Source organism: Mytilus californianus, unplaced genomic scaffold (genome assembly GCF_021869535.1).
Source record: "Mytilus californianus isolate M0D057914Y unplaced genomic scaffold, xbMytCali1.0.p SCAF_10, whole genome shotgun sequence".
NCBI classification, from domain to species: domain Eukaryota; kingdom Metazoa; phylum Mollusca; class Bivalvia; order Mytilida; family Mytilidae; genus Mytilus; species Mytilus californianus.
Window position 1 is genome coordinate 51,374,231 of NW_026262582.1, and position 18,949 is coordinate 51,393,179.

The 18,949-nt window shown below is 31.5% G+C and overlaps 1 protein-coding gene across 3 annotated transcripts in view; it reads right to left on the reverse strand.

The window, feature by feature from the left end:
- Positions 1–9,327: 9,327 nt before the first annotated feature.
- The window catches only part of LOC127718799 (dual specificity calcium/calmodulin-dependent 3',5'-cyclic nucleotide phosphodiesterase 1A-like), a 140,770-nt gene continuing 131,148 nt past the window's right edge, over positions 9,328–18,949 (reverse strand). For 2 of the 3 annotated variants that reach the window (XM_052224863.1, XM_052224861.1), the window contains 3 exons: positions 15,949–16,167; positions 14,770–14,850; positions 9,328–13,860 (listed from right to left, as the gene is read on the reverse strand). In XM_052224863.1, coding sequence (XP_052080823.1) covers positions 13,718–13,860; positions 14,770–14,850; positions 15,949–16,167 — 443 coding nt within the window. In that variant the 3' untranslated portion in view covers positions 9,328–13,717. The remainder of the gene's footprint in view (positions 13,861–14,769; positions 14,851–15,948; positions 16,168–18,949) is intronic. The other variant, XM_052224864.1, reaches the window with a different exon arrangement.

Sequence of the window (18,949 nt, forward strand, 5' to 3'; positions counted from 1 at the left end):
CTTGTATTATATTTTCCTTCGGGTTTATATGATCCGTTCATCCTATTTCGACTCTTCAAAATTCAAGGGTCTTTCCTAAATTGAGGTAAATTATATGGCCTTCCAAATACCGTTTCGATTCCTAACATCACTGAAGAGACATTAATTGTCGAAATCCGGATATGTTGTACAAATTTTTGCACCTCATGTTTGTGGTATACCATCTTTTCCACAAGTTTATTGTTTTCTGTTTGGTATTAAATTAATATTAAGATCCATTTTGTTAGATCTGGTGATCAATTTATTTGGCAATCGCCAGTGGCAGTCAACAGGGTTTAAGAACATCAGTTGTTCGACCTGTTAGTCAAATGCGTTTTGTTAAAATAGACTTTTTCACTTTTTTTGGTCTTTTGGAAATTGTTGTTTGTGCTGTATTTAGACCCCTATACCACAAAATGTGTTTTACATGCACACGTATAAAAATTGCGGTTTTTATCCAACGCAATCATAGGTGAACGTTGTTTTCAATTTAGACTTTTATATATTTTTTCGTTTGGGCTTGTATTATATTTTCCTTCGGGTTTATATGATCCGTTCGTCCTATTTCGACTCTTCAAAATTCAAGAGTCTTTCCTAAATTGAGGTAAATTATATGGCCTTCCAAATACCGTTTCGATTCCTTACATCGCTGAAGAGACATTAATTGTCGAAATCCGGATATGGTGTACAAATTTTTGCACCTCATGTTTGTGGTATACCATCTTTTCCACAAGTTTATTGTTTTCTGTTTGGTATTAAATTAATATTAAGATCCATTTTGTTAGATCTGGTGATCAATTTATTTGGCAATCGCCAATGGCAGTCAGCAGGGTTTAAGAACATCAGTTGTGCGACCTGTTAGTCAAATGCGTTTTGTTAAAATAGACTTTTTCACTTTTTTGGTCTTTTGGAAATTGTTGTTTGTGCTGTATTTAGACCCCTTTACCACAAAATTTGTTTTACCTGCACACGTATAAAAATTGCGGTTTTTATCCAACGCAATCATAGGTGAACGTTGTTTTCAATTTAGACTTTTATATATTTTTTTCGTTTGGGCTTGTATTATATTTTCCTTCGGGTTTATATGATCCGTTCATCCTATTTCGACTCTTCAAAATTCAAGGGTCTTTCCTAAATTGAGGTAAATTATATGGCCTTCCAAATACCGTTTCGATTCCTAACATCACTGAAGAGACATTAATTGTCGAAATCCGGATATGTTGTACAAATTTTTGCACCTCATGTTTGTGGTATACCATCTTTTCCACAAGTTTATTGTTTTCTGTTTGGTATTAAATTAATATTAAGATCCATTTTGTTAGATCTGGTGATCAATTTATTTGGCAATCGCCAGTGGCAGTCAACAGGGTTTAAGAACATCAGTTGTTCGACCTGTTAGTCAAATGCGTTTTGTTAAAATAGACTTTTTCACTTTTTTTGGTCTTTTGGAAATTGTTGTTTGTGCTGTATTTAGACCCCTATACCACAAAATGTGTTTTACATGCACACGTATAAAAATTGCGGTTTTTATCCAACGCAATCATAGGTGAACGTTGTTTTCAATTTAGACTTTTATATATTTTTTCGTTTGGGCTTGTATTATATTTTCCTTTGGGTTTATATGATCCGTTCGTCCTATTTCGACTCTTCAAAATTCAAGAGTCTTTCCTAAATTGAGGTAAATTATATGGCCTTCCAAATACCGTTTCGATTCCTAACATCACGGAAGTGACATTAATTGTCGAAATCCGGATATTGTGTACAAATTTTTGCACCTCATGTTTGTGGTATACCATCTTTTCCACAAGTTTATTGTTTTCTGTTTGGTATTAAATTAATATTAAGATCCATTTTGTTAGATCTGGTGATCAATTTATTTGGCAATCGCCAATGGCAGTCAGCAGGGTTTAAGAACATCAGTTGTGCGACCTGTTAGTCAAATGCGTTTTGTTAAAATAGACTTTTTCACTTTTTTGGTCTTTTGGAAATTGTTGTTTGTGCTGTATTTAGACCCCTTTACCACAAAATTTGTTTTACCTGCACACGTATAAAAATTGCGGTTTTTATCCAACGCAATCATAGGTGAACGTTGTTTTCAATTTAGACTTTTATATATTTTTTTCGTTTGGGCTTGTATTATATTTTCCTTCGGGTTTATATGATCCGTTCATCCTATTTCGACTCTTCAAAATTCAAGGGTCTTTCCTAAATTGAGGTAAATTATATGGCCTTCCAAATACCGTTTCGATTCCTAACATCACTGAAGAGACATTAATTGTCGAAATCCGGATATGTTGTACAAATTTTTGCACCTCATGTTTGTGGTATACCATCTTTTCCACAAGTTTATTGTTTTCTGTTTGGTATTAAATTAATATTAAGATCCATTTTGTTAGATCTGGTGATCAATTTATTTGGCAATCGCCAGTGGCAGTCAACAGGGTTTAAGAACATCAGTTGTTCGACCTGTTAGTCAAATGCGTTTTGTTAAAATAGACTTTTTCACTTTTTTTGGTCTTTTGGAAATTGTTGTTTGTGCTGTATTTAGACCCCTATACCACAAAATGTGTTTTACATGCACACGTATAAAAATTGCGGTTTTTATCCAACGCAATCATAGGTGAACGTTGTTTTCAATTTAGACTTTTATATATTTTTTCGTTTGGGCTTGTATTATATTTTCCTTTGGGTTTATATGATCCGTTCGTCCTATTTCGACTCTTCAAAATTCAAGAGTCTTTCCTAAATTGAGGTAAATTATATGGCCTTCCAAATACCGTTTCGATTCCTAACATCACGGAAGTGACATTAATTGTCGAAATCCGGATATTGTGTACAAATTTTTGCACCTCATGTTTGTGGTATACCATCTTTTCCACAAGTTTATTGTTTTCTGTTTGGTATTAAATTAATATTAAGATCCATTTTGTTAGATCTGGTGATCAATTTATTTGGCAATCGCCAATGGCAGTCAGCAGGGTTTAAGAACATCAGTTGTTCGACCTGTTAGTCAAATGCTTTTGTTAAAATAGATTTTTTCACTTTTTTTGGTCTTTTGGAAATTGTTGTTTGTGCTGTATTTAGACCCCTATACCACGAAATTTGTTTTACATGCACACGTATAAAAATTACAGTTTTTATCCAACGCAATCATAGGTGAACGTTGTTTTCAATTTAGACTTTTATATATTTTTTTCGTTTGGGCTTGTATTATATTTTCCTTCGGGTTTATCTGATCCGTTCATCCTATTTCGACTCTTCAAAATTCAAGAGTCTTTCCTAAATTGAGGTAAATTATATGGCCTTCCAAATACCGTTTCGATTCCTAACATCACTAAAGAGACATTAATTGTCGAAATCCGGATATGGTGTACAAATTTTTGCACCTCATGTTTGTGGTATACCATCTTTTCCACAAGTTTATTGTTTTCTGTTTGGTATTAAATTAATATTAAGATCCATTTTGTTAGATCTGGTGATCAATTTATTTGGCAATCGCCAATGGCAGTCAGCAGGGTTTAAGAACATCAGTTGTTCGACCTGTTAGAGAAATGCGTTTTGTTAAAATAGACTTTTTCACTTTTTTTGGTCTTTTGGAAATTGTTGTTTGTGCTGTATTTAGACCCCTATACCACGAAATTTGTTTTACATGCACACGTATAAAAATTGCGGCTTTTATCCAACGCAATCATAGGTGAACGTTGTTTTCAATTTAGACTTTTATATATTTTTTCGTTTGGGCTTGTATTATATTTTCCTTCGGGTTTATATGATCCGTTCATCCTATTTCGACTCTTCAAAATTCAAGGGTCTTTCCTAAATTGAGGTAAATTATATGGCCTTCCAAATACCGTTTCGATTCTCACATCACTGAAGAGACATTAATTGTCGAAATCCGGATATGTTGTACAAATTTTTGCACCTCATGTTTGTGGTATACCATCTTTTCCACAAGTTTATTGTTTTCTGTTTGGTATTAAATTAATATTAAGATCCATTTTGTTAGATCTGGTGATCAATTTATTTGGCAATCGCCAATGGCAGTCAGCAGGGTTTAAGAACATCAGTTGTTCGACCTGTTAGTCAAATGCGTTTTGTTAAAATAGACTTTTTCACTTTTTTTGGTCTTTTGGAAATTGTTGTTTGTGCTGTATTTAGACCCATCTACCACGAAATTTGTTTTATATGCACACGTATAAAAATTGTGGCTTTTATCCAACGCAATCATAGGTGAACGTTGTTTTCAATTTAGACTTATATATATATATATATATATATATATATATATATATATATATATGTTACAAGCCGAACAGTGTAAATCGTTTTTTAAGGATTTAAGATATAATTACAAATCTCATTTAGTGTTAAAATGCATTTGTTTTAGGTGACTATAGAATTGAAAATTACTTTAACGAGTCTAGAAATTTGAATATTTGCCCCACTGGACAATTTTCAACAGGTGGCAAAAACATCTAATATCAAAGAAAAAACAATATCCTGGTACAATGTTCTATACTGTGATAAAGAAACAATAAATCTAGATAGCTACATGTACATGTAGCCACCTGATAAAGAATTGCTGAATATAGATTAATCTACTTCCACTATAATAGAAAAGAAAGGATATAGGGTATCCATCCTGCTATTTAACTCTTCGGATTTAGCAGAATACAGTAGTCTTTTAGTGATTTTTTTTGCTAAGTCAACTGATTCAGAAAACCTTCCTTTTGAAAGTTCTAACGAGAGAAGTTTCGCAGTCAGTTTTAATATATGAGTATTAGAAGGACAAATGTTTGTCCTTACTCTACAGAATAAATTATCCCAATCTATAATATAAAAATAAGGAGATGAGGTATGATTGCCAATGAGACAACTATCCACCAAAGTTCAAATAAAGTGGATGTAAGCAATTATAGGCAACCATATGGCCTTCAACAATGAGAAAAACCCATACCGTATAGTCGGCTATAAAAGGCCCCGACAAGAATATATAAAAAAAAATCAATTGAGAAAACTAACGGCCTAATTTATAAAACAATTAACCAAAAACAAATATGACAGACATGAACCAACGACAACCACTGAACTACAGGCTCCTGACTTGGGACAGGCACTTAAAGAATGTGGCGGGGTTAAACATGTTTGTGAGCGCTCAACCCTCTCCCTTACCTGGGATAGTGGTGTAACAGCACAACATAAGAACAAACTATAAAAATCAGTTGAAAAAGGCTTAACTCATCAGATCGATACAAAGCAGAAAAAACATCAAACATAAACACAGACCGGACGTGGCAGGGTATTTATCCATCACTCATACCTAACAACAAAAAGGACACTAAGTACAGATCTGAAAGTACTCGTAGTTACTGACAGCTAATTCAAAGCCAATAACAACTAATAAAAAAGCATGTATCTAAGACTAAAATATCAATCAGTACACATCCAACATCCAATGGATTTAGTGTAAAGACGTCATTAATAGTCAGAGAAAAACATGATCTTGTTTTATAGGAATTAGAACCTCTGGAAACCAATGTATCCTAGGCCACTGACGAGAAAAAAACATCTGATACTATAAATGCCTCAATAATAGCTTTGTAATTATACAAACCAGAGGAAAAATGCATAGGTGTTCATGTTTTCCATTAGTATAGGCACATGAGTGATTATGTGGATTCAACAACATACATGTATAATCTTTTGTCCAAAGATGTCACAAATATGCTTGAGATTTCTGTCGGTCAAAATTTGTATTCGACTCAATCGATTGCCCCCTCCCCCCCCCCTAAAAATGATGTTTGGAATAAACTACCATCGTACACCTAAATTAAAATGACAAAGTTCGGCGATTTGTGTGCTGATCAGTACAGTTGATCCTGATCAAAACAGATTAGTTACCCTAGATATATCACTTGTAATTTTTTCGTATTTTACAGTTTCTCTTTTTCTCTTAAAGTTTCTGCGAAAATTGCAAAAATAAAAGAAGATAAAATCGTCTTTCAAGGACAATTACTCCTATAAGGGGTCAATTGACGCTTTCGGGTATATGACATATCTGTAGATCATATAATTCTAAAAGAATTTGCAGTTTGCATTTTTAAAAAATGCAAAAATAAGCAAAACTCGTGTTACAAAGGCAACTTTTGCAGTTGCAGTTTCTGAAAAAAAGGCAAACATTTGTAAAAATTTCAATGGTAGTTTTGTCTATTCGTAGATCTATTGGTTCTGGTCATTTTTACTATTTAAAATTTCTCTCTATCTATAATAGTTACAAGATAATAACCTAAAACTGTGAAGTAACCAAAAACAGACTTTTAAGGGACGATGGCTCAAAAATAGGTCGTCCGATTTTTCTGAAAACTTCTAAACAAATAGACCTTAACCTGCTGATCATTTTTACCGTATGTCAGATTTGCTCTAACTGCTTTAGTACCCAAAAATGCATTTTACTCACTAAGTTCTATTTTTATATCATGAACAGTGGACATTTTTGTTGGAAGATCAACTCCCCGTAAACAGTTTTAGCGTGACTATTTAAGGAACATTTATGGAAATTTTGGTTATATTTGGCTCAATAGTTTTAGAGGAGAAGTTTTTTTAAAGTGTACTACGACGGACGTGAACGACTGACAGACAATGTTTTAAGTATTGAGGAAACAAATCTAATGAAGGACTACGATGCGAGCTGGGACTATTATACTAATTATATAATATATTAGTATAATAGTCCCAGATGCGAGAGAACAGTTAACAAATCTCTTCGTTTTTTAATTCCTACATTTTTCAAGAAAAGAAACAAGGCTCTGAGAAGTTGATTTAGTACTTATTAGAATGCAAACTGTCTTTAGCTTACATATGTCAAGTTCACCACAAAAAAACAACAATTAGGCTGTCGGTCAAGAAATCTAGAATTTAGTTTATACCAATTTCAGCGTTCTTTTCCGTTAGAAAGATTTATCTTCTTATATACCATTGGTACATTAATTACATTAACATGACGTTAGTCGAAAGCATCCCGAGAGGTAGCTGGGGTATATAGTAGTGTGGTTACCAGGAGTTTTGTTATCCGGCAATAAACCAATGGTACAGTTGCAGTGTGTCTGATCATATAAATACACAGCCATGTTTGTCAGGAATGGGAACATTAAATCCGATGCATCGTTTACGGAGATGTTTATGTTCTCCGCACGCTTAAGAACCATCGCAACAAGTAGCCGAGGATCCGTGAGTGGCATGGTGGAAGGTACAATTTCCGGAGCTTCACCCCGGTCGTCTAACTGTGCAGCCTTTGCCTATTGGATTAATTGTTAATTTGTTCTGGTCATGATTGGTATGAAATATTTGTCACTGGATGTTAAAAAAAAACCAAGCAATCAATCATTTCACAAACAAAAAAACCTAACCCTCCAACGAAAAAGATAAAATAATAACAAAAACACGCCAACCCAGAACCTAAAAAAAAAACAACCAAACATGCAACAGAACAAAAAAAAAAACAAGAAAAAAAATAAACAATCAAAATGTCAGTTGACGAGTTGTTGTCGTTTGTCATGTCTTAATCATAATGACATTCTGTCATGTGGAGAATTTTGTATTCATGGTAGATTTTTGATGGAATCTGTTTATTTTAATTTCAACTTTATTTTAGACTTGGGGCGACTAGAGTTTGGCGTATGGTATGGACACTTGCACATTGTTGAAGGAAGATTGTATTCGACAACTAGATATCTCTAATGCAAAAATGGATAATATAGGTAAAAACCATTTTTCAAGTGCAGTAAATCCTCCAAGTGGTTGATTTTACAATTGTGGTAATATTGACTTAATTGAAGACCTTATTTTGCTGAATCATGTTGATATCAAAAGTTTCTTTCTATCTATAATGATTTCTGCAAAATGATGGACAAAAATCATCGTTAAAGTGCAATAACTCCTCTAAGGGGTCAATTGATGATTTCAACCATGTTGACTGGTTTGTAGATCTTATTTTGCTGAAAATTTTTGCTACTTACAGTTTCTATCATGCCTATTATGATTTCTGTAGAAAATGGATACAATCAGTAAAAAACCATCTTTCAAGTGCAATCACTCCTTCTAAGGGATGAATACGATGTTGGCAAGGTTGACTTATTAGTAGATCTGATTCTGCTGAACATTTTTGCTATTTACAGTTTCTTTTTATCTGTAATGGTTTCTGGAAAATGGGCAAAAATTATCTTTCAAGGGCAATAACTTCTATGAGGAGTCAATTGACCTAGACCAATTTAACCTCTCTATTATTTGTGACCCTATATCCAAATTTAGTTTCATTTCCAACACAGGTTCTTAAATTATAACCTAAAAACTTTTTTTTCTGCATGCACTAATTTGAGTCTCCTTTTAATTTCTGTGTACTTGCCCATCAACAAATTGACCTCAAGAATGATCGGGATCTATTATTAATACAAGTGACCATATATCAATATTTGGACCTGTGTCACTGCATGCAATTGTCAGGTTCTAACACACTGTTACTGTTCTCATCATTATCAAGCTGCTGAAGAAATAAAATAACATTCCCTTCATTAGAAGCCAAGAAAAGTTTGATGAAAACATTCTTTTTAAAATGATTGTTGAAATTTTTTCAAACTATTAACAAAAAAAAGAAGTTGCTGCATGGCAGATGTAAAAACTTACATGCTAAAATGAATAAATAATAGCAATTGGTGCAAAAAGACTGTAGCCTTACAGACAAACTGTATCATCATAAACTGTTGACACAGAGATATGTTTTGTAATTTTGATAGTATAATTCAATTGTTGAAATTAAAAAAAGCAACATTTAAACAAACCTCACCTTGTAAACTATGTAAAAGTTCCAAAATCAATAAACCATGATGAGTGGGTGGGGCCATATAATTTCCATGGAAATGAAAATTGCAAATGCCAATACATCTGCATAGCATTGACTCATCATTAGTGGTTCATCTTAAACTGAAATAATCACAAACTTTAACATGTAAACTAAGCAAAAGTTTCAAAGTCAAGACCATGACTGAGGGGGGCGGGACCAAGTAATCTCCATGGAAGTGAGAGGTGCCAATGCTTATACAACTGCATATCAAATATCATTGACCTACCACTAGTGGTTCCCCATTAACTAATCTAATCATAAACTTATACATTGTTGATGATGTGGCTGGAAATAGAACACCTAAGTCTCGCGTTTTCTACTTCATCAACACGAGACAAAAATCACCCCATACTGAAACACTGGCTATTGTGTGGACAGTAAAGATTACTCCGCAGGTTGAAAGAAATCAAGAATTCATATTTTAATATCTTTAATTTAATGAATCATGTTTTTATTTACAGATTAGTTATTTATATTCTAACGAAGTTTTTAATAATGTGTGTACATAAATAATCACTTAAAACAATTATCTTAACATCATAATTAAGGTGTAAAAAATTTAAATAGCTGAACCATTCTAAAAAAATGTTGGTTTAAATAAAAAAAAATCTAATAGGTTTTTATTAACACACATAGGTTTTGGAATTAGGAAAACTAAAACATCTTCTTGATAAAAGTAAAAATTGATAGAAATGGTTATAAGTGGGTTATATATATATGTGTCTTTTCTGATTTTGATATCATATTTGGGTAATTTGGGTGAATATAGTTCTTTAAATTTCACTTATATCAATCCTTACAACTAGCATATCGAAAAATATTACATTAACATTTTACCTTTAAAATATTGGGTTATTTTATTTCTGAATTAATAATTCAATTAATATAGGATATTTAATAATTGGAAGTCAATATGAATCATTTCAAAGGTTACTGAATATAAGCTGCATAAATTAAAAAATGTTAAATGCCCATTACAATCAAGGATAGTTCCTCAACAAAAATACTTTATATTGAAAAGTGATGCCATAGTTATGTGGAAATACACTATCATTATGGCAAATTATTGTTATAAAAGGGAGATAACTATCAATGAAAAAAGGTTGTAACTAAATGGTTTTGTGCCTACAACATATATCACATGCTTCGAAAGACTATAATGAGATTAAAAATTTTTTGGTATATAATGTTAAATATCAATCTAATAGAAATTATATTTTTAGTTGCTTCTTTCCTTTGATGTAAAAATGTAAGAATCTGAGGAAAAATAAAAAATAAAAGAATATATCTATTATTACCAGAGACATGTTTACACATATACATGTCTCTGATATTACCAATGCAATGTACATTTGTAATATTTATCTGTAACTAAATATAAATTTTTAAAGGGTCTAAAAATATCATCATATACAGTATCTATGTTCCAATAATACATAATTAGATAAATAAAATAAATAAAAAGAGTATGTTAAATGTATAAATAGAGAGCAGAATCTAAAATTGCAAAAAAAAAGAAGAAAAAATACAGAAATAAATTTAAAAAAAAAAGATAATTAAGGAGAAAGTAAAAAAAAAAGACTGCATTTGTTTTCACGATACATCATAACTTTAAGAACTGTCAGGAACCCTCAAGTCTAAGAACAATATATAAATAAATAAAAATAAATAAATAGTTAAATAATCCTATAAAAATGTAAAAAAGACGAAAATTCTGATTTAAAAAAATTGAAGGTTGAAAAACAAACAAAAAATGAATTCTCATATATTTAAGGAGCTGTTTCCTCAGATTTCACATTTTATATCAACATTCCATAGCAACCTTCGATATAACTTTAATCAGACTAATTCTATCTCTAGTTAAAATAAAAGTTTGAAATGTTTATAACAACTGTACATTATGTATAACAAATCAGTATATATATATATATATACACAATTCTTACTTTTTATGTACAAAACAATATTTTTGATTGAGTTCTCACAAAACACACCGTTGCAGATGATTGTGAGGCTACAGAAAATGAGATACTTGCCTTGCAATATTGAGGGGAAAAAGAATTGATAATGGGCCTGATGGTCTATCAATGAATTATAAATTACTTGAAAAATCGATAATGTGGGTGAATTAATTGTAGAACACAGAAACTGAAATAATACACCATTGGTGTGATTACCATAGTTTCAGATCTTTTTGGTGGATGCTTTTGAAAAAAATACACAGAATTCCTAAGAATCTAAAATGGCGATATATTTTTGGGGGGTATAAAATAATAATCAACTGTCATATAAACAGTTATATAAATCTACCTACATACCTAATTAATTGGGTTGTGGGCGTTGGTTGATTATATCCCTTATTGATTATTCATACTGTAATATACTTATTTTCAGATAAAATAAATAACCCACTAGAAAAAAAATCTTCGTTCAAAAGGTTAATACTTAAACTTGAGGAGGAATGAGTACAAATTCTGACTTCTGATAACAAGTATCTCATTTCTGTATAATAAAATGTTTGCATATATATTTTCTTATTAAAAACTTAACAATTATTAGTCAAATATATGATTAAGGTAAAGTTCTGCTGCTTATGATAGTTTTCAGAAAAGGGTTCATTTTTTTTATGTGATAAGAGAGTACATTACTTTCATAACAAAAACTTGAAAATCTTGAAAAAGATGAAACAGTTGACATATATCAGATCTATCTACTTCATAGATGCAGTTTGTATTTTTTTCTAATTCAAAGCCACAGAACTATACCTAAGTATGATGTGAACAAATTAAAACAACACATTAACAATTTAAGGCTAAATTTAATGTTGCACTTCCCTATTACAACCAGCCCTACAAATATTGCCATTAAAAGTCACTTTTCAGATCTGTATACTATACTGACATAACTGTTTTCTGTCTTATTATTTCCATTATTTTTATTTGTCAGATATCTTTTGTGATATTTCTTTTAAATAGTTTTGTTTGTAAAATCATATAAGCTGCTTTTATTCTGTTCTTTGAATTTCAACACACATTGATATATAATAGTCATCAATATGATTAAAGTTTTTAAAATCTAAAAATTCTACTTTCAACAAAACAGAAAAATAACAAAAAATAGTACACTATGATGAAACAGATTTAACAAAGCAGTGATTTAACTTATATGTTTTCATTTGAAATTTTCTACATGTGAAAGTTTTGAATTTTAAGAAATTTAAAAATTACCTCCCCTGAACAATAATTTTTCAAATAGCAAATTCACACCATTTACTCATTTAACAGAGTTGTGCCTAAATTTATGTAGTTATAATTAAACTATCATTTACTAAATATCATATATATCTATAATCTACTTAAAAATTAATAATAAAGTTTGTTGTAGAAAGCACCCTGAGCTCGAAGCTAAATTTTCTATAAAAAAATGTTTCATGGTAAAATTTTAGTTTCTAGGACATACAAAATAAATAATTAGCTGGTATTGACAGTTTTAAATTTTGCAGTAAGGCTAAAAGTTTCCAAATTTAATATATTTATGTTCAACCTGAAAGCACATGGAACAATTAGTCAGAAAAGTTCAGTATAGAGAATTCTTTTTTTTTTTAATTTCTGAAATAAGTAGATATATGAATTGAAAATTTTCGTTTCTTCAATAAACAAGTGTCATAATTCATGATTTTTAATATTTTCTGGCAAAATGTAAAACTTAGATATTTATAATTATCTAATTTGTCAACGTCATTTGATTTTTCAAAAATTATATAAAATATTTTTTAAACTTCATCGATGAATTTTTAACTTCAACCTTTTTCGGGAATAAACATGTTTGTTTAGAACTGTTGTGCTTTGTTCTTTCTTTTCTCTATTAAACCATACTTACACATGAAATGAAAATGATTAACTCTCTCATTTATCTCTTAAATCTATTCCTGATTCCTGCTAATTCTTATTGAAAAAGGCAACCTGCCAGATCAGCTAAGTATTTGTTTTTAGTCCTAATTTAAATTCTAACAATGGATCAAGTAACTTGTACACTTTTTTTTGCCAAAACAGTTTTTATTATTTTATCTCATTTACTTCTTTTTTTATCATAAGTAAAAATCAGATCTTATCATCTATAGGATGAAATTCCAACCAACATTTTATCGCATGGCTCACATTTTAAAATGTGGCGACCATATGGCACAGGAAAAAACTGAAAGTGCAGGTACATTCAAAAACTGTTAAAATTAAAAAAAAAAAAAAAACACGAACAAATGTGTGGTTCTTGCAAATAAAACATCATCAACACTTGCCCGGGATTTTTAAAATTTTTTATTACCCACTCATTAGATTTTTATAATTATTAACAAGAAAATGTTAATTTTAGATTTTAGACCCCTAAAATTCAAAGAATTTGTGAATAAACCAAAACCATAAAAAAATCCTCCCTACTAAAAAGATGCAAAAGTTATTTAAAGATGCAGGAACCACATTCATTTACCTATTTGACCTTTACAAATATATATTCAAACAAAAGCTGTAATGTGATGTGTGTATAAATAAATTCATAAAAACGGTTAAATCACAGATAAAATTCCAACGAGGTGAGATTCACACAGTGATGTGACGAAATCTCTACACATGATTCAACTTTTAAGTACTTCCAGGTCAAAATTTCACCAGGTTATAGATGGCAGAAACTAGCGAGATCATCCAATCAGATTGACAGCAGATGACAGAAAACAAAATGGCTGATTTTTTAATTGATGTTTTGATGAATACATTGATGTGACAAAGCTATGATTTTACTATCCTGAAATGTTTATTTTCCGCTAGGATTGAGTGGGATTGGAGAATTGGCCTGAGAATCATTTGTTTTAACATCACTCGTTTTACTAGAAGTGTCTGAGTTATTGTTATTTGTATTCTCTCCTTTTTCCTCTTTTTTCTTTCGCTCTTCTGCATCTGTCAAAGAAATAAGATATTACATTTTAATATAGATATTTTTTTAATTTTTAGGTACCTTAAAATATACAATCAGCAAATTTTAAATGTATTTCCTGTATTAAAGCAATTTTATGATGCTTTTGTTTTTTGTTTCAGTGTTGTGGTTAAAGTTTATTTTGTTCATCCTGCCAGGGCTTTCCCATTTTATGCATGGTGGGGTTTAATTAAAAAGTGCCTTCTATATTTTTTGTCAGCTTTGTGGTTGTATATTGTTTCTATATTTTGTGTCAGCTTTGTAGTTGTATATTATCTCTATCTTATATTTTCTGGTTACTTCTGTTGTTCAATCTTTAGTTTTCGGTGAAGTATTGTGGACTTTTGTTGTTTGTCCATTCTTCTGGGATGTAACAGATGGATGGTAACCCCATAACTAGAAACTGTGAGCATAGCTCACAAATCTATTTTCTGATATTCAGATACATATAATAAGTAAATGTTTTGTGGCATAAAAACCCCACCAAATTATTCGGAATATTCTAATATTCTAGTCATTGCTTAGAGGCAGTAGCAGAAACAAGATGTCTACACTTTTTGTAGATGAGGCAAAAACCATGTTTCGCTGTTGGAAAACCCCAAAAATCATTTAAAAAATCATAATGCCATTCAATACTAGGATTCTGTGAAAGTTAAATTACAATTCCATCCATTGGTTAAGAGATACGGGTACAAAATGATTTCCATTAGATTTTTGTAAATATCAACAAGAAAATGTTTTTTTTAGATTTTAGACCCCTAAAATTTTAAGAAATGGTGAATAAACCCAAACCATCACAAAATCCTCCCTCCCCAAAAAAATATAGGTAGACACAACAATCACTTTATACAGCTGCAGGAGTATGAAATGTAAAAACTGTCAAAAAAACCTACCTTTTGCTGCCCTTTCCTTCCATATCTGTTTATTCTTCACCAAATGATCAAGCCAGGGCTTTAGGAATTCAAATTTTCCATCTGAAAAAAAAAATAACATGTATATATTTGACATCTGTTGTTTGCATATTTTACAAATTTCATGTATTTTAGCCTAGTCTTTTACATTTACAAGTAATAGTGAAGTTCATATGAAAAATGTTATTAAAGACATTATCAAATTCTGAGTTAGTTTTTTCTGTGACATTACAAGGTAATTAGCAGTCGTCAAGCTTGGCCACAGACCCAACTGCCCATACTTGTAAAATTTCTGTTGGGTCTGTTAGAATTTCTAATACAGTTTCTGAGGACTAAGCTCATTGCATGGCAAAAAAACAGGATGCTCAAAGTTCATAATCACATTTATAATTATCTCCCCTGAAACTGTATCAAATCCCTTTAAGTGTTAATTAAATCTGTTGTAGTTGTTTGATTCAATCTATATAATATATCTATAGCCTGGGAGTACATGATTTATTTGTTGGTTCTAAAATTGACTTTGACCTAGCTTTCAGCAATTGCAAAAACTCTTTTTTCTGTGCTTTTTGTCTGTTTTTATGTTATTTGTTTTTGTGCCTCATACCGATCTTTTGAGTTAAGCCAATTGCAACTGATTTTTATAGTTTGGTCTTATGTTGTGCTGTTACACCACTGCACCAGGTGAGGGGAAGGATTGAGTGCTCATAAATATGTTAAACATTCTCTATGTGCCAATCCCATGTAGTACAGTGGTTGTCATATTTTTTTTGGGTAAATTGTTTTGTTATAAATTAGGCTGTTAAGTTTCTTAATTGAAGTTTCATATTTTTCATGTCAGGGCCTTTTATAGCCAACTATACAGTATGGGTTTTTCTCATTGTTGAAGGTGGTACTGTTGCCTATAATTGCTTACATCCACTTCATTTGAACTTTGGTGGATAGTTGTCTCATTGGCAATCATACCACATCTCCTAATCATTATATAGTCCAGGTTTTCAGGTTACCGACGCCTCAGATTATTTAAGTTTCAACTTATCCAGCAGGTGATTTACTTATTGATTGGTGCTTTTCACCGCATTAGCACAAAAAGGCTATATCACAGCAAATACTTAAAAAAAAAAAGAGTTCTGAGTTTTAAGTCGTAGTAACCTGTTCCTTTACCTGAACCAAGAAGTTTAGGAGTTGATGATCGTGATGATCCACTTGAAGAGTGTAAGCTTGTTGTGCTCGTACTTTTGTCTTTCTTCACATCATATGCCTGGTCTTCATTTATCGACGTTCCTGAACCACTCCTCTGCTCTTTCAATAAATTGGAAACAATCTTTTCCAACATGTCTGACATAACCTGAAAACTTGGATCGACGATGAAGTCAATGAAACCTGCAAAGTAAGAAACATTTTTCACATAGTAATTATAAAGTAAATTACTGTAATCTTTATCATACAATACAGTTTTTATCTAAAATTGAGTTCCAATATCAACTTACATCCCATAGAGCAACATATTGTCTTTTGAAGTGATTTCTGTCGATAAAAATATTGTCTGCAGTCATGCATGAATCAATAATAGCACTTTTAGCAGGTTCTGATCATTTGTTTTATTTTAATTCAATAGGTAATTGAAGGTTTAATTAATTTGATCAGAATATATTGCCATTATCAAAAAGAGGGAAGTAACTCACAAATAGCAAACAATTCACTAATACTGTAACTAATCATTTATGAAATGTCGTTTAGAAAGAAGTTTTCATACCCAAGTCCGACCTTTATAAACCAGTGCCTTATATTATAGTAGGTGATTATTTTCATTCAATTTCATGACGCAGACATTAAATAACTGGACTTGGATGGTAAGCATTATATATCATAACCCGGGCTTGACTCGGGTTAATAGTGAACCTTTTATTATGTGCCAGCCACACGCCTATTTTACAGTTGAGTGATTTTTTGTATGTCCAGGTAGTATATAAGGCCAGGTGACCTGAGTAGTATCCTCTTTTATTTCAAGGCCGCACGCATTTAAGTACGTATCAAGCAGACCCTGTTTGATCGATACACATGTCTATACTATAGATTTTCAAATGGCAAGGTCTCGTAGACCATCTTCTTCAGAATCTGAAGATGAAAGAAACTATGAGGATATAGATTCTATTTCACAAACTGTGAGTACAAACGTAAAAACTAATAAGAAAACAGTGGTTGTGCCTACAGAAAAAGGACCTGGAAAAGGTCCAGGCAAAAATAAGAAAGGCAAAGCACCTTTGAAAAGAAGTATTCAAATTACGCAGGACGAACCGTCCGCTAGCTGTAGTAAGCCAAAGGCTCCCAGAAAAACTTCTAAAAGTAAACAAGCTCAAGCCGAGCAAAATGAGTTACTGAAACAATTATTTGCTGACTTATCTAGTAATATTGTGTCTGCAATAAATGTCAATAGTAGTGGTACTGCAGGTCCTAGTAGTGACTCCCATAGTTTTATACAGGAACTTGAAGATAATGACATAAATGAGGTCGAAAATGACCAAAATGTTTTCAATTTGTTTGAAACTGATGATTTGTCTGAACATGAGAGTAATGTTGATCCCACACAACTTGTCGTTGAAAGTGAAGACGAGGAGTTTGATTATGAAATGCCAAAAATTTTTGAGGACGATGAACGGTTTGATTCTGAGGTCAGCCCTTCGATAGCATCAGTCATAGAAAAAATTTGTAAGAAAAAGTCGGATGTTACATCTTTGACTAAGGATAGCAAGATACCTAGCAATTGTAAAGCTTTAGTACCACCACCTGTCAACCCAGAAATTTGGCAATTTTTAGCCCGTAGAGCTAAGACTGAGGATTTGATTTCTCAGAATATTCAAAAGCTAACAGAGGCAGGCATGGTCCCTTTGATTAAGGTGGCGGAATTATTACGAGGGAAAAATCCTTGTATTAAGACAATGAGAGAGTTAATTTCAAGAGCTATTTCTATACAGTGTAATTTGCATTTTGAGCTATCTATTAAAAGGAGAATGAATTTGAAGCCTCATATTGAACGTAAATTCCATCAACTGTGTAACAGAAATGAGGTCGTGGGTGAAAAACTCTTTGGAGATGATATTAGTAAAAGACTTCGGGAGATTAATGATGCACAAAAGATAAACAAAACTTTCAGTTCAAAAAACTACAGAGGCCGATCCTATCGGCGAGGGTACCGGTTTGGTATGTCAAACCCAAGAGGCAATTTCAGAGGGCAGAGCCGCTACCCAAGAGGGTCATACAGGCAACCCATGATGAATTCTCAATACAGAAGAAAAAATTGAAGGTTGGTATTACATGTAAACATGTTGAAAAAGTTGGCTTAAACATTGGTAAATTAAAATATCATATTAGAAATTGGAAAAAATTAACATCAGATAGTTGGGTATTAGAAACAATTACTGGTTACAAAATAGAATTTGATGAGATACCAGTTCAGAAAATAATTCCAAGACCTATAAAATTTAATAAAAATGAGGAAAGATTAGTTGATACAGAGGTATCTGATATGTTAAAAAAGGGAGCAATTAAAATTTCACACCATGAGAAAGGTGAATTTATTTCAAATCTCTTTCTTGTAAAAAAGAAAAATGGAACATTTAGACCAGTTATTAACCTGAAAAAATTAAACAGTTATATTCAGTATTATCATTTTAAACAAGAAACTCTTGAAGTTATTTTGAAAAGCATCTCTAGAAATGCATTTTTTACAAGCCTGGATTTGTCCGAGGCATATTGATCTGTAGCGATACACGAAGACAGTAAAAAGTATTTGAAATTTATGTGGAATAACAAATTATATAATTTTGAATGTCTCCCATTCGGAATAGCTTCGGCTCCAAGAATATTTACAAAAATCATGAAAGTGGTATTTTCACATGTGAGACAGTTAGGCATTAGTTCTTTCTTTTATATTGATGATTCCCTATTACAAGCACTTTGTTTCGAACAAGCAAAAAGAAACACACATTTTGTAAATGATTTAATAGAATCACTAGGTTTTTCAATAAATATAGAGAAATCAAATTTTATACCTTCACAAAGAACAATGTTTCTGGGATTCATTATTGATTCAGTTTTGTTCAAGGTATTTTTACCAGAAGATAAAATACAAAAAATTATAGAAATTTCATACAAAGTGTTTGAA